Source organism: Tasmannia lanceolata, unplaced genomic scaffold (genome assembly GCF_043159265.1).
Source record: "Tasmannia lanceolata isolate RefF3 unplaced genomic scaffold, GAP_Taslan_0.1 ptg000006l, whole genome shotgun sequence".
In the NCBI taxonomy this organism is placed as follows: domain Eukaryota; kingdom Viridiplantae; phylum Streptophyta; class Magnoliopsida; order Canellales; family Winteraceae; genus Tasmannia; species Tasmannia lanceolata.
In genome coordinates this window covers 36,556,003-36,570,539 of record NW_027518683.1, presented here as the reverse complement: position 1 = coordinate 36,570,539, position 14,537 = coordinate 36,556,003, and the positions used below count along the sequence as shown (strand labels likewise).

The following is a 14,537-nucleotide window of genomic DNA, read 5'->3' as shown; positions in this document are numbered from 1 at the left end:
GGAAAGCCATACAAATAATTAGCCATCTTACTTTTGCATTCTATACATATTTTTTTAGCATCAATATATGTTACACAAATAATTACATTCTAATTTCTAACTGGTTCAGTTATGATTCAGATAGTGAAAATATGGTGCAAAAATTACAATACCTATGGCCTATGGTATAACTATGTAATCCCTTGGTACATAATATACATGCTATATAACGTATTCTCTGATTTTGTATGAGTTTGCAGGTAATTGTGACAATTGCACCAGCAGTAAGAAGGAAAGGGACATGTCAACAGAAGCATTTTTGTTATTGACTTGCATACAGTCTTGTGGAGGTCGATGGGGCCTCAATATGCCTATTGACGTTCTTCGTGGATCTCGTGTATGCTTTTCCTACGTACTGATGATGATTTTTTCGTTCTCATTGGTAGCTGTATATACTTGGTTCTAATGGATTTCATGGTTGTTAATTGATGCGTGGACAAATTCTTTTTTTGCAATAATGAATGCAATCTACTGAAATTTGATTTAGTATTGCAGTTCATTTTCATTTTCTTCCTTCACATCTACAATAGCAAAGCAGATGACGTTTCTTCTTTACAAAACTGAACTTCCTATACGTGAATTATTCTCATTATTTCTTATTTTCATCGCAAGGTTGGATGCTATGTACATTGCCTTGCCAAAAAGAATTTATTTATTTTTAACAAATAATGGGGAACTAATGATGTTCTACGCCTGGCTGAGGGGTCTTAAGTCTTCTATCTTCACTTTTTGTGTCATGCACCGCCATGTAGTTAAAATCATAGCCCATCTCTAATGATCATGCATATGCAAAAAACAAAAAAAATCAAGTTATCAAGAATGATCACATTTTATAATAATTGTTGTAATCACTCAACTATGCGACCTAACAAATCATCACGTAGTTTGTCCCTCATTTCTGCCCTCTATGCAAAATGTTTCTCACGTTTACCCAATAATATGTAAATGCAAAGGTAACACATTCATTGAAAGATGCAGTCTCAGAAAGTGTACTGAAGCCTTGCAAAAGTCCATGTCATTGACAACTTAAAGTACATCAATCTTGACCCAACGACTCACTTGCAGAAGAACAATGTCTCTGTTGCCCTGTGACATTCTTCTGAATAAAAATTCAAGAGCCTCGGTAAATAATTTGCGTTAATCCTAATGTTAAGAGCTTAGGCAAGACATACAAAATGTATTTCGGTTTAGTAGTACCTCATGATTGTCGTCACCAGAATACTGTAGAGCTTGATTGGGCATACTGTCGATTATCGTTTCTCCCTATCATCATTCCTCACCCTCATATTTTTATGGATGAGATACAAAAACCAAATGAGTTACATGACATGGGCCGCATCAGATCCACCACTAGCCCCTTTCCTTCTCTGGTGGTTCTTGTGAAGATGAAAGATGGGAGCATGACGATTTGTGGACTATCGACGTTTGATCAGAAGGCCATCAAAAACAGTTATCCCATACCATTATTAGGGTTACACCATGTATTGATTAGAAGTATCACCCCTCCACTTTACCTTTTCACGAATGAAGTGAATTTGTTTTGTCAATATGTTTTGGTTATGGCAATGTATGAGCCTGAAATGATGTGTAGTTCTTGTAACTAGTGTCTCTCCCTTGTGAGCTCACATGTGATGGATTCCATTGCTCTGTATTCTGCTTCTTCACTGTATCAAGTGCATCCTTTCCTTATAAAGAGCATTAGCAATATTGCTAGCCTCTCTAAATACATGAAAAAAGGAAGGGAAATGTTATCAGCACAACATTATTTTGATATTTGCACAAACCCAGCTGTCTTTTCTTCTTTAATTGGCTCGTGAGACCTTTTTTGGGAAATGTAATGACCTTTTGACACCTCTTTAAATACTAAAAGACAAGATGGTTTGTGAAAATATCAAAATATGTTGTGCTGATATCATTTCCCATAAGAAAATATCCTTTCTAGACCTCCACAATCTCTTCTATTATATGAGCTACCTGCCAAGGATCCAGCTGCGACTGGCCGCCCTAGTGATCACATTTGAGGAATTTCCTTCAATCAAAGTGTTACGCCCAAAATCGGTAACAGATGAGGCAGTGACAAAAGAGCTGATTTGGTGCGTCTGGATTCCTGAGTGGATCCAAAGACTATGATCTGCACAGGAGAACACGAGGTCAAAAGACCAAACCGGAGTTGTAACTCCGGACGGGCCCTTTGACACTCAAGTCAGTGATCGGCACAATTGAACAGGTAAACGCTATGAATAGTGATTTTTTGGGATTCGAGTCCCTTACCTTGTCTTTATGAGGGCTATTTATAGAGAGGGCTTTGGGTGTTGGTTTACCCTTTTACCCTTTGGGACAGGTGTCAACCTGCTAGTGGACTAAGCATTACCCTTATTTTCATACCCTTGGACAGGTGTATGATCATGGTTGGGTGAGATCTATGCTTGGTCCTTCCTTTTTAGGTTGCAATGACCCTAATACCCTTCGCGGGGCGATGACTTTATGGGCCGCCATTGGTGCCATGTGTCGAGTAGCGATTGGGGCATTCTTTTGTACCCCATCATTCGCTCCCCAATTCTTTAAATCATTGTGATGACTTGGAGAAGTTGTATCAGGTGTTTATGTAAGAGATGGCCTGAATTCTGACCCCTTCTGTTCTGGTCGGATTCTGTTCTGATCGGCTCCGGACGAACTGAGCACCAAACTTCCGGTTTCTTCATTCAGATCGGTCGAAACTCGAAACTTCAGTACGGCTTTTGATGATCCGAAGTCTCAGATCGGCCCCAGATGAACTGAATATCAAATTTTTGGTTTCGTTACACCGATCGGTCGAAACTTTAGTACGACTTCAGATGATCTGAATTTTGTCGTCTAGTGGATTGCCTCATATCCAGCACGGCTTCAGACGATATGAATTTGTCGTTTAGTGGATTGCGTCATATCCAAGTACGGCTTCAGACGATCTGAATTTGTCGTTTAATGGATTGCGTCATATCCAGTGCGGCTTCAGACGATCTAAATTTGTCGTTTAGTGGATTGTGTCATATCCAGCACGGCTTCAGACGATCTGAATTTGTCGTTTAGTGGATAGCATCATATCCAGCACGGCTTCCGACGATCTGAATTTGTCGTTTAGTGGATTGCGTCATATCCTACACGGCTTCAGACGATCTGAATTTGTCGTTTAGTGGATTGCTTCATATCCAGTACGGCTTTAGACGATCTGAATTTTCTCCGAACTGCCATAGTTGGTAGTTTTTGGCCAAGGTGATTTTTAGCCATTCCCGTTCCTTTTTTTTTGTACCCGTCTCTTCGTTTTTCGGGCCCCAATTAAGGTCTTGCCACGTGGCGAGACGAGAGCGGGGAATGCGAAAGATCTTTTGACTGCTTTGTCTATAAAACGGGTTGTGAAGCTCTATTTTTCATTCTAACATTCCTTCTTTCTTTTGCTCTACCAGTGCTGTTTGTCCCTTCTGCGCAGTTCAACGCGGCTTGTTTGAGATCGGGGTCATACCCTTCCATAGGTAATCCTCTAGACCGTCTTCTTGTGTTACATCTTTTTTCTTCCTTTCCTTATGTGTAGTGGTTCTAGTTCAGGCGTTTGCTCAAGTTCATCTGCGGAAGAATCTTCCTCTTCTAGTGAGTCCAGTTCGGGTTCGTCTGAAAGGACGAGATCCGATTCAAATCTGAGAGGAGGCCAGGCCATGGCTATTAGTCAGGGTGACGAGGAGGAGGTAGATATAGGCTCTGATGAGGTTATCCTGGACTTGAATTTGAGTCCTATCCGGGTTGAGAATCCGGACTGCCCATCTTCTGATAGTGACGAAGGCGGAGGGGAGGATGAAGAGGATGAGCTTGATAGGAGAGTATCTGTTTCGCGTGCTGGGAGCAGGGTGGCTGACATCGTGGCTACAGCCAGGATGGACGACGGTCCCAGAGAGGGGCTGCTCGGGAGGAAAATACCCTTGCTAGCTCCCGGCTCGGCGATATTCGAGATCGGTATTGCATTCCGGATCAGTTTATCTTGAGAGCGGCTATAGAGGGGGATAGGGCGTGTAACGACAATGTCGACTTATGTATATATGAAGAGGCCATGAAGGCCGGTTTTAGGCTACCCATTAACTCCTTCATACCCGCAGTGTTAAGATTCTACGGCCTGGCCCCGGCTCAAGTGGCGCCGAACTCATGGAGGACTTTGGCCGGTTTTGCCTACCTTGTACGGTTCCCTCTTCAATGGAACTTATCTCTGCCTCTCTTCAGAAGGTGTGCTCATATGAAAAGCCATCGATTGGGAGGTTGGATTTATATCAGCCAACGACCTGAAGTGAAGATGATCACAGGCATTCCGACCTCTATACATACTTGGAAAAACAGGTTCTTTTATGCCCGTTCTGAGGAAGGGTGGCCGATCTCAACTAATTGGTCTTATGTGAACACTAAGACCATGAGTCGTAAACCAGTCTTAGATGAAGAGGACGAAGTGACCCTAGGAATGATCCGTGATGAGATTCATCAGAACGGTCTCATCCATTGCTCAGAGTTCTCCAGAGAGGAAGTTTTTGTTGAGGTCGGGATTAGTGCCGCCTCCTGAGCACGTAGGTGTCGTAGGCCGTTCTCAGTTATTTACGCTTCTTTCGTTAAGTTTTTTAGCTCCGATCGATCTCATATACTTGCCATTTTTTTTTTGTAGAGATGCAGAAACAGTCGGCCTTGGAGAGGGTGCGTCAATCCGCCCTTGGCGGCCAGAAGAGGAAGGCCTCGGAACCGGTGGCCCCTACCGCTCAAGACAAAGGGAAGTCCGTCCCGGGTGATAAGGGCGACAGAGCTTCTAAGTCCTCCAAGGTGGCTGAGAAGTCTTCGGCTGGTCAAACCTGTCGTTCTGGGGGCGATGATGCGCATGTCCTTGGTTTAGAGGCAGCACCTACTGCTCGACTAGAGGCGGATACTTCTTTTCGTCCGAAGTGGGGAGTGAAAAAAGATGACTGCGGCCCGGATGATACCTGGGTTGCCCGTGAGATCGTCTCGAAAAGCCGTTTGCATAAGGATCGGCTTCGTATCCTTCATGAGAACTACGAGACGGCCGAGGAGGCTGGTTTCAGTGCTCTTTACCAAGTATCCCTCTTTTTAATGTGCTCGACTTGTCCATTAGTCTGGGATTTTGACCGGAATCCTTACTTCAGTTCTTATGGTTTTTTCAGCTCGGATGCTACTGGACCAATATGGCGAGTAAGTGTGCCCATTTCTCAAAGACGCTGACTTCGTTTGAAGAGAAAGTAAGTCGGTTGGAGAAAGACAAAGCCGGCCTGGAGACGGTTGTTGCGGAGGGGAATGCTACCATCGAGCGTTTGACTGAGGAGCTTAGAGTGCAGAAAGAGCTCACAGGAAAGGCCGTTGCTCTTGTAGACAAGCAGCGGGAGAAATTCCAGTCCAAGCTAGACGACGCGGTGAAGGCCAAGGAGAACGAGCTGATCGATCTACCCGTGGTATCGTTCAGGGACGGATTTGACGAGTGCAAGTCCCGTGTCAGGGCGAAGTAGCAGGACCTGGATTTTGATGATGTGTTCTTGCCCGCGCCAGAAGAAGACGAACAAGAGGAGGGGCAGGGCCAGTCTCCTGTTCTCCCGGCCCCGAGTCCTTCTGAAACAGTTGACGGCCAGGGAACCGGGGACGCCGCTTAGTGAATCCTCCTTCTCTTTTCCTTCTTTTTTTTTGTAAAATGCCTATGGGGCCTTTTGAATGTAATGGAACGCTCTTTTTAAGTTCGTATACTTGTGTTTAGATTTGTTGTATCTTTATTTATTTGACTAACTCCGATCAGAGGAGTGTTCCCATCCTTGCCTCAGATAGTTTCGGGTGTTCGATTCGGCTGGGGATGGCCGAAGCGAACCCAGTTAACCCGAGCGGAATCGCTTGGGCTTTTATCAAAAGTTTTTAGGTTTTCTACTTCAACTTATCTCGATCAGAAATATATTTCCGGCCCCAATGGGAATTTGCCGAAGAGAATCCAATTAGCCTGATCCGAATGACTTGGGCTTTCATCAAAAGTTTTTAAGTTTTCTACTTCAACGTATCCTGACCAGAAATATATTTCCGGCCTCAATGGGAATTTGCCGAAGCGAACCCAGTTAGCCCAATCTGAATGACTTGGGCTTTCATCAAAAGTTTTTAGGTTTTCTACTTCAACTTATCCCGACCAGAAATATATTTCCGGCCTCAATGGGAATTTGCCGAAGTGAACCCAGTTAGCCCGATCTGAATGACTTGGGCTTTCACCAAAAGTTTTTAGGTTTTCTACTTCAACGTATTCTGACCAGAAATATATTTCCGGCCCCAATGGGAATTTGTCGAAGCGAACCCAGTTAGCTCGATTTGAATGACTTGGGCTTTCATCAAAAGTTTTTAGGTTTTCTATTTCAACTTATCCCGACCAGAAATATATTTCAGGCCTCAATGGGAATTTGCCGAAGCGAACCCAGTTAGCCCGATCTGAATGACTTGGGCTTTCACCAAAAGTTTTTAGGTTTTTTACTTCAACATATTCCGACCAGAAATATATTTCCGGCCTCAATGGGAATTTGCCGAAGTGAACTAGATTATATTAGTACGGGATGAAGGATTTGAAGAATAGCAAAACGGGGTGGTACTTCTCATTAATCGTCAAAACGGAATTACATTGATATTCTTTTTCACTCTCTTCTTCTTTCTACAGGTATATTTTTTTTTCTTTCTTTCTTTTGCCCTCCAGGGCAACGGGTTATTGGTAGTATTTTCTCAGATTTTTTTGAGTTCCAAGCGTGGGGGAGTTGGTGCTCGTCGAGGGTCTCCAGCTTGTAACTGCCTGTCCGTATGATTTCTTTTACCCGGTACGGCCCCTCCCAAGTCAGGGAGAGTTTTCCCACCTTCCTCGGTTGGGATATGGCCGCTTTTCTTGGGACCAGGTCACCAAACGCGGTGTTCCTTGGGACGGATTTTGGTGTCGTGGTAATGGGACACCCTCTGTTTGTAGGCCGCGGCTCAGATTTGGGATTCCTCGTGGATTTCTGCTAGTAGATCCAAGTTTGCGCGAAGTCCTTCCTGGTTCAATTGCTCGTTGAAGTGGGTTATCCTAGGAGACGGGACGCCGATGTCGATCGGAATCACTGCTTCAGTCCCGAAAGTTAGGTTGAAGGGTGATTCTCCTGTTGCAGTGCGCGGGGTAGTTTGGTATGCCCACAAGACATGGTATAATTCGTCGGCCCACCGTCCCGCCTTTTCATCCAACCTCTTTTTGATCTCCTGAAGGAGGATTCTGTTAGTGACTTCTGTCTGCCCATTTGTCTGAGGGTGGGCTACAGAGGTGAATCGCTGTTCGATCTTGAGGTCTGAACAAAATTTCCGGAAGATTCTGTTGTCGAACTACTTGGCATTGTCTGTTATCAGAGCACGGGAGATTCCGAATCGGCAAATCATCGATTTCCAAAAAAATGTTTTGTTCGGTGATCTTGGCCAGTGGTTCCGCTTCCACCCACTTTGTAAAGTAGTCTATGGTGACTACTACAAACTCTCGTCCCCCTAGAGCTGGTGGGAAGGGCCCCAAAATGTCCATTCCCCATACTGCAAAAGGGAGTGGGCTGACGATCAGAGCCATCAGAACGGCTGGTTGGTGACTGGTGGGAGAGAATTTCTGACATCTCTCTCATTTCTTTACGAGACTCAGCGCATCTTGCCTCAAGGTTGGCCAGTATAAACCCCTGAGTAGTACTTTGATGGCCATGGCTTTTTCTCCCAAATGCTCTCTGCAGATTCCCTCATGTGTCTCTTGCAGAGTGTACGTTGCGTCAGCTGGTTGGAGACATTTTAAGTAAGGGAGTGTATGATCTCTTGTAAAGGTTCTCTCCGTCAAGGGAAAACCTGGCTGATCTCTGAATCACCTGACGTGCTTTCTTTTTCTCTTCGGGAAGTTTACCATTGCGTAGGTAATCGATGATCTTGTCCATCCAACATGGCTCGTGATCGATCTGCATGACATCAACGACTTCGTTCTCAATGCTGGACTTTTTTTGAAACTCCATGTATATGCTCCCTAAGGCCGTGTATCCGGAGGCTGCGAGCTTAGAGAGTACGTCTGCCTTTCCGTTCTCCGTCCTCGGGACTCGGGCTACCTCGAAACTTTCGAATTTATCGGCTAGTTGGCGAACCCGTGCTAGGTACTTGCGCATGCGGTCGTCCCGTGCTTCGTACGTCCCTTGTATTTGATTGACGACCAACTGCAAGTCGCTGTAAGCTCTTAGTTTTTGAGCCTTGGTTTGAATCGCCAAATTCATTCCGGCTATGAGGCCTTCGTACTCCGCTTCATTATTAGATGCTTGAAAGCCTTACGCCGTAGTCCATGACGAAGTTCTCAGGTCCTGTGAGGATTAGACCTGCTACACTTCCAAGCCAGTTTGAGGATCCGTCTACGTATAACTCCTAGAACGATTTCTCTTCCGGCAGGTTAGGTTTTCCGGCTTCTCTTAGCTCGCCTACTTCTTTGGGTGGGGGTGTGGCATTTGCACCCGAAGATTGAACGACTACTTCAAGACTCCGCCCCCCGGGTGTATCTCACCCCCTCCCCCCGGAGGTTGACCTGTTGCGACGTCACTTTGTCCCCCGGGTGTTTTATCAACTTCCTCACTCGGAGGTTGATTCCTTTCTTCTTTGGGAATAGGCACCGTGCATTCAACAATGAAATCAGCTAAGACTTGGGCCTTTATCGCTGGCCGAGGTACGTACCGGATATCGAACTCGCTGAGTTCTACTGCCCACCTCACGAGTCACCCCGAGGTGTCCGGGCGGTGGAGAATTTGTCTTAGTGGCTGGTCGGTCATGACCTTGATCGTGTGTGCTTGGAAGTATGGCCTCAGCTTTCTGGCAGCCATGACGAGGGCGTATGCTAACTTCTCCACCCTCTGATACCTGGTCTCAGGCTCGTGTAAGACTTTGCTGACATAATAGATTGGCCTCTGTTGATTTTGATCTTCTCTAATCAGTACAGCCGCTAGCGCTACCGAACTTACTGATAAGTACAGTATTAGTTCTTCCCCAGGCTCGGGTTTGCTCGACAACGGTGGTGAAGTTAGGTAATGCTTCAGTTCTTCAAACGCCCTTTGACACTCCGGTGTCCAAGGGGCCGTCTGTAGACACCCCATTTTGACGAAGCCCTAAAAGCACCAAAAAGAAGAAATTTGAAAAATCCCCGAGCAACCGGAGCAACTGGGCCCGGATATGTCCTCGAGTGCAAGAAAATAATAATAATAATGACCTATGAATTAGCAACTTAAGGCTCCAGCGTTAAATCTTGGGTAGTTCGAGACCGTAAGTGGGCCCCGCGAAGTTTCGTCGAAATCCGACGGAATTTATCCGTGTAATAGGGTTTATTTTGAAAAATAGTGCAGAAGGGCGTCAAATTAGTCAAGTCGGGGGGTGCCCTAAGCAGAGAAAAACCAGTGAAAATAAACCAAAAGAGGGCTGTCCCCGGGAAAAAGAAGAAGCCAAATTCGTGCGTTTATCAAGAGTGTGTTTTTGTGCACTTATAGGATATTGGTGTGCCAATATCATCCCCCCAAAACCTACCTATATATGGCAAAGAGAGGGGAGAGAAGCCCTAATTTTTCTTTTCACCCTTGTTAGCTGCAAGGAGAAAAAAACAGAGAAAGGGAGAAGAAGGAGCCGCCGATCATCCATCAATCTCCGGCCAGCCCAAACGCCGCCCATCCCACTCCGGCCAGCCTCTTACCATCCATTTTCTCTTTTTCCCACATCTCATCCATACCTTCCCACCGTTCTCTTCATCCACCACCAAACCCATTTCCTCCCTTTCTCTATCATCCTATTCCCCTCTTCCATTGCTAGCCACCTCCGTATTCCCCTTCCATCTCTGCAACTTCCGGCCATCTCTCTTGCCGTCGGCAAGCTCTTCCATCCACACCACCATCGTCTTCCCATCATCATTTCTGCCCAATCCCAGCCGCCCACCGGAATCTGAGCCACCACAAAACCCATCTCTACCTACCGTCTTCTTCGGCCGGCCTTCTTCAACCTCCATTGAAGCCGATCTCCACCCACCACCGCCATGCCTCCACTTTGGCTCCACCAGCCACCACAACCTCTGCATCTCCTCCCTCGTCTCCATCAGCCATCGTCACCACCATTAGTTTCCCCCTGTCTTGTGTTTCCAGAAACAAAAACCCATTTCATCTTCAAGACAGAAACCCTTTTTTATATTTCATCCACCACCATCCTCTCCGGTTGTCTTCATCGGAATCCGGCGAACCCCCTTTAAACCTCAATCCGACCAAGCCACAATCCATTCCATTTCAGCCACCATTACCTTCTCCATCAACCACCTCTATTTCTAAGAAAATCTAAACCCCCTTACCCATAAAACATTAAATCCTGTAACCCATTTTCATAGCTTCGGCCCAATACATTACTCCGGTGGGATTTTTTTTCCCTCTCCGGTCAGATTCGCGGATTCCACCATTATCATTTCGATCTCCGGTCTTTATTTCACCCGATCCGGAGATTTTTGCATAGATTTGTCGGATCTCAGTTGAAATTCTCCCTTCTCTGGTCAGATCTGCAAATTTTCCCATCATTTATGGTTTCAGTAGCGAAGCTCCGGTAAGCATTTGGTAATCGCAAAAATAGGTAATATTCCTAATCCTCTTCTGTATTGGTTAGATGTGTGGGGATCCTTGCCTTTCTTCTTATAGAATAAATGTTTAGTTCGTGAGTTTGTTTTCAGCTTGATTTCTTGGTCTTAATTTTGAGTTCAATTTAGATTTTAAATTGATTGGGAAGTGGTCTGTGTACTGGCTAATTGTTAACATAAGAGCAGGATGGTCTTTATTCCAATGTCTTTTTGGACTGCTGTCATTTAAGCTACTTAGTCGAGATGAAGTAATGAAATTGATCCTTTTGTGTTCTAATCGAGTTTATAGATATCAAATGTCTTGTTGGATTTTCAGTAGTGAAAATTTAAGGTGGGCTGGGTAGGAGTGTTAGAATAGGACAGTGGGCCCATAAGTTTCCAATTTATTGATGTCAAGCACTGTCGTGTCTTTTTAATGGCATATGCTGAAAGTCGTTTCTATCATCCTGCGTGATCCCTGATGGCTTTGTTCTTAAATGGAATATATCTCTCTCAATTCATGCTTCATCTTCGAAATAGTTTACCCAATTTTTGTATGACTGAACTGATCTAAGTTAGGTTCCGATCCTCTTAGTTGTTTCCCCCATAAGAGACAGGCTTTGTCTCGTTGGCCTTGCTTGTCCTCCCTTTTAGGAGGCATGCCTTCTCTCATCAGTAATCCTCTTAGAGTATAAAGTTTAGAATTCTGTCCCTCCTCCATAGAATCATAGGAGTCTGTCCTGCCTTTCATAGAGTTTAGGAGTCTGTCCTACCATCCCAGAGTTAAGGAGTCTGTCCTACCCTCATAGAGGTAGGAGTCTATCCTACCGTCACGGAGATATGAGTCTGTCCTACCTTTACAGAGTTTAAGAGTCCGTCCTAGCCTTATAGAGTTTAGGAGTCTGTCCTACCCCCTTTATGGAGTTTAGGAGTCTGTCCTCTCGTATATGAGTCAGTCTTCGTCATAGGAGTCAGTCCTTCAGTCTTTCAGGAATCTGTCCTATCATCATAGGGGTTAGCATTCTGTCGAACCCCTCATCAAGTCATGTGATTTTATCCGCTCTTGCAAGGTATAGGATGCTGTCCAACCCTTGCAGAGTCGTGATTCTGTTCATTTCCCCCGCAGAGTATAGGATGCTGTCCAACCTTTGCGGGATATCTGGAGTCTATCCTACCCTTATGATGGTAAGATTCTATCCTCTTGAGTCAAAAACATTAAAAAACATCTGAAAAACCAAAAAATCTCAAAAATCTTGAGTCATTAAGAGTGTAGTTAGGAAAATCCGGTCCGAACTACGGATGGCTTGATCCCTAGCTGAGGGGTACGTAGGCAGCTCAGGCATGCAGCTGGCATCCTGAGTTCAGTCACAACTTTCACAACTTCAAAAATTTTCGTAGCTTCAAAACCTTTCAAACCTCCAAAACTACAAAAATTCTTCAAAATAACCTTACCAACATTTTCAAAAGATCTTCCCATAGAGTTAGGAGTCTGTCCTAGGCATTTGGGGTGTCTTAGAGTTAGGAGTCTGTCCTGTTTGTGTTGATATGCTGTGTCTTGTCGTGTGAGTGTCCTCAGAGTTAGGAGACCTCGAGTCGTGGTCGGTTAGACATTTAGTCGATCCGATGGCTAGACTAGAACGCGCTTAGATAGCCCATGGTTTTCCTTAGGACGCACAGCCTAGTCACACACAGGGTGTAGGGCCCACTTGCATTAGTTAGGGCATATAGGGAGTCCTAAAAATCACCATTCACTTGAACTTAAGTAATAGCGCAAGAAGCTTCAAAAACTAGTCAGGTCTAGTTGATCGAGTCTAGGATAGCGGTCCTAGAGGGTTAGGCATTGTAGTTTAGCATAGGTCGCCGAACTACGTTGACTCTGATTCTTCCCGAGGCCAGGATACGTAGTGCAGCCAGGATGGATGGCCATCCTGGTCCGAGTCAAGTATCGCATTAGAGTCTAGGGTTTGTCATATTGTATGTTTTGCTGTGTTTTCTTACTTTCCTGTACAGACCTTATACCTTTAGTTGTAGTGTGCATGTGTTTGCCCATCGGAACTTAGACACCAATTAGGCATGACACTCATAACCTAGCTATTCTTAGGTGGCATGTCTTTCATTTTCTTTTGTGTGTGCTTATTATTCATCTCCGAGACATGCATGATTAGCTAGACGTTATCTCGGGGATATTCGTTCCCATTTCGCATGATTTTTGCCCAAAACTCTTCAAAGTTAATAATAAATGGCATAAGAGACCAGATGCTTGCACTTGGGCGAATTGGGGGCGCCTAACCCCTTCCCCATTCGTCATCAGGCACAGACCTTTTGTATCTCTGGTTATCTGTTGCGACAGAGCACAGCATGGGATCCAGGGCGTACTTCCTTGGATGGCGACTCTTTCTTTGTTTAAGGTACGCCTCGAATCCGGGCTAGTCCCCTAATCGAGAGGTATCTCACTTTACATCGCCACTCATGCTGTGAGGGGCACTCTTTCGAGAGTTCCTTGATGGAGCTCTCCTTCACGTGGATGATCTAGAGACTTCCTGGGGGCTCGTCCCCCCCGTCTCTCTCGGATCGGGGTCCACAGTCTTGATTCCCTTAATTGCGTTAAAGAACAGTAGGCACCTTTCTGCTGACTTGGAGATGAAACGTCGTAGCGCGACTACCATCCCGGTAAGTTTTTGTATTTCCCTTATGGTGGTCGGCGGATTCAGATCCGCCACTGCCTGAATCTTCTCCGGGTTTGCTTCTATTCCCCTCTAGCTGACCATGAATCTAAGGAATTTTCCCGCAGCAACCCCGAACGAGCACTTGGCAGGATTGAGTTTCATGTTATGTTTCCTCAGGACCTGAAACGTTTCCTCCAAGTCGGGTATGTAGTTCGAGGATTCCCTGTTTTTTACCAACATATCGTCCACGTATACCTCCATGTTGCGTCCGATCTGGGCCCGAAAGAGCTTGTTTACGAGTCTCTAATATGTTGCTCCTGCATTCTTTAGGCCGAATGGCATCACACGGTAGCAATATATTCCCTGGTCTGTTATGAAGGATGTCTTAGGGATGTTCGCCTCGTACATCCGAATTTGATTGTATCCAGAGAATGCATCCATGAAGCTCAAGAGTTCATACCTTGAAGTGGCATCTATCAGTTGGTCGATCTTAGGCAGTGGGTTACTGTCCTTCGGACATGCTTTGTTCAGATCGGTGAAATCAATGCAGATCCTCTACTTCCCATTGGCTTTTTTCACCATGACGACGTTTGCTAACCAATCGGGGTATTTGATTTCTTGCACGAAATCAGCCTTCAAGAGCTTTTCGACCTCTTCTCTGATCGCTTGTTGTCTCTCTGGGGCGAAATGTCTTCTCTTCTGCTTTATCGGCCTGCAAGTGGGGTCAATGCTGAGTTTGTGCACGATGACCTCGGGGTCTATCCCGGGCATATCAGCGGGTGTCCAGGCAAATACATCTGCATTCTTTCTCAAAAATCGAACTAGTTCTTCGCGAGCACTGTCGCTCAAGGTTGAACAAATTTTGACCAGTTTCTCTTCATCTTCATACAGTGGGATTGAGACCAGGTTTTTGGTTGGTTGATTGACTGCAGCCCGGGCTTCATCTCTTAAATCGTGTAGTTCGATCGGTAACGCTTCCGACGCGTTTTTCCCTTTGAGCGCAGTTGCGTAATACTCTCTTGACTGTGTTTGGTCTCCCTTTACTTCTCTCACACCGTTCGGCGTTATGAACTTCATTTTCTGATGGTAAGCAGAAGCAATGGCGCGGAGAAGGTTCTATCCTGGCCTTCCTAAGATAGCGTTGTAGGCCGAAGTGGCCCTCAGTACTAAGAAATTAACCATCGCGAAGGCCTGATGAG

The 14,537-nt window shown here is 45.4% G+C and overlaps 1 protein-coding gene across 5 annotated transcripts in view; it reads left to right on the top strand.

Annotated features, from left to right (window-relative positions):
- LOC143878578 (uncharacterized) overlaps positions 1-14,537 on the top strand; it is a 77,891-nt gene that overhangs the window by 14,637 nt on the left and 48,717 nt on the right. For all 5 annotated transcript variants that reach the window (XM_077380852.1, XM_077380849.1, XM_077380848.1 and 2 more), the window contains one exon: positions 240-376. In XM_077380852.1, coding sequence (XP_077236967.1) covers positions 240-376 — 137 coding nt within the window. The remainder of the gene's footprint in view (positions 1-239; positions 377-14,537) is intronic.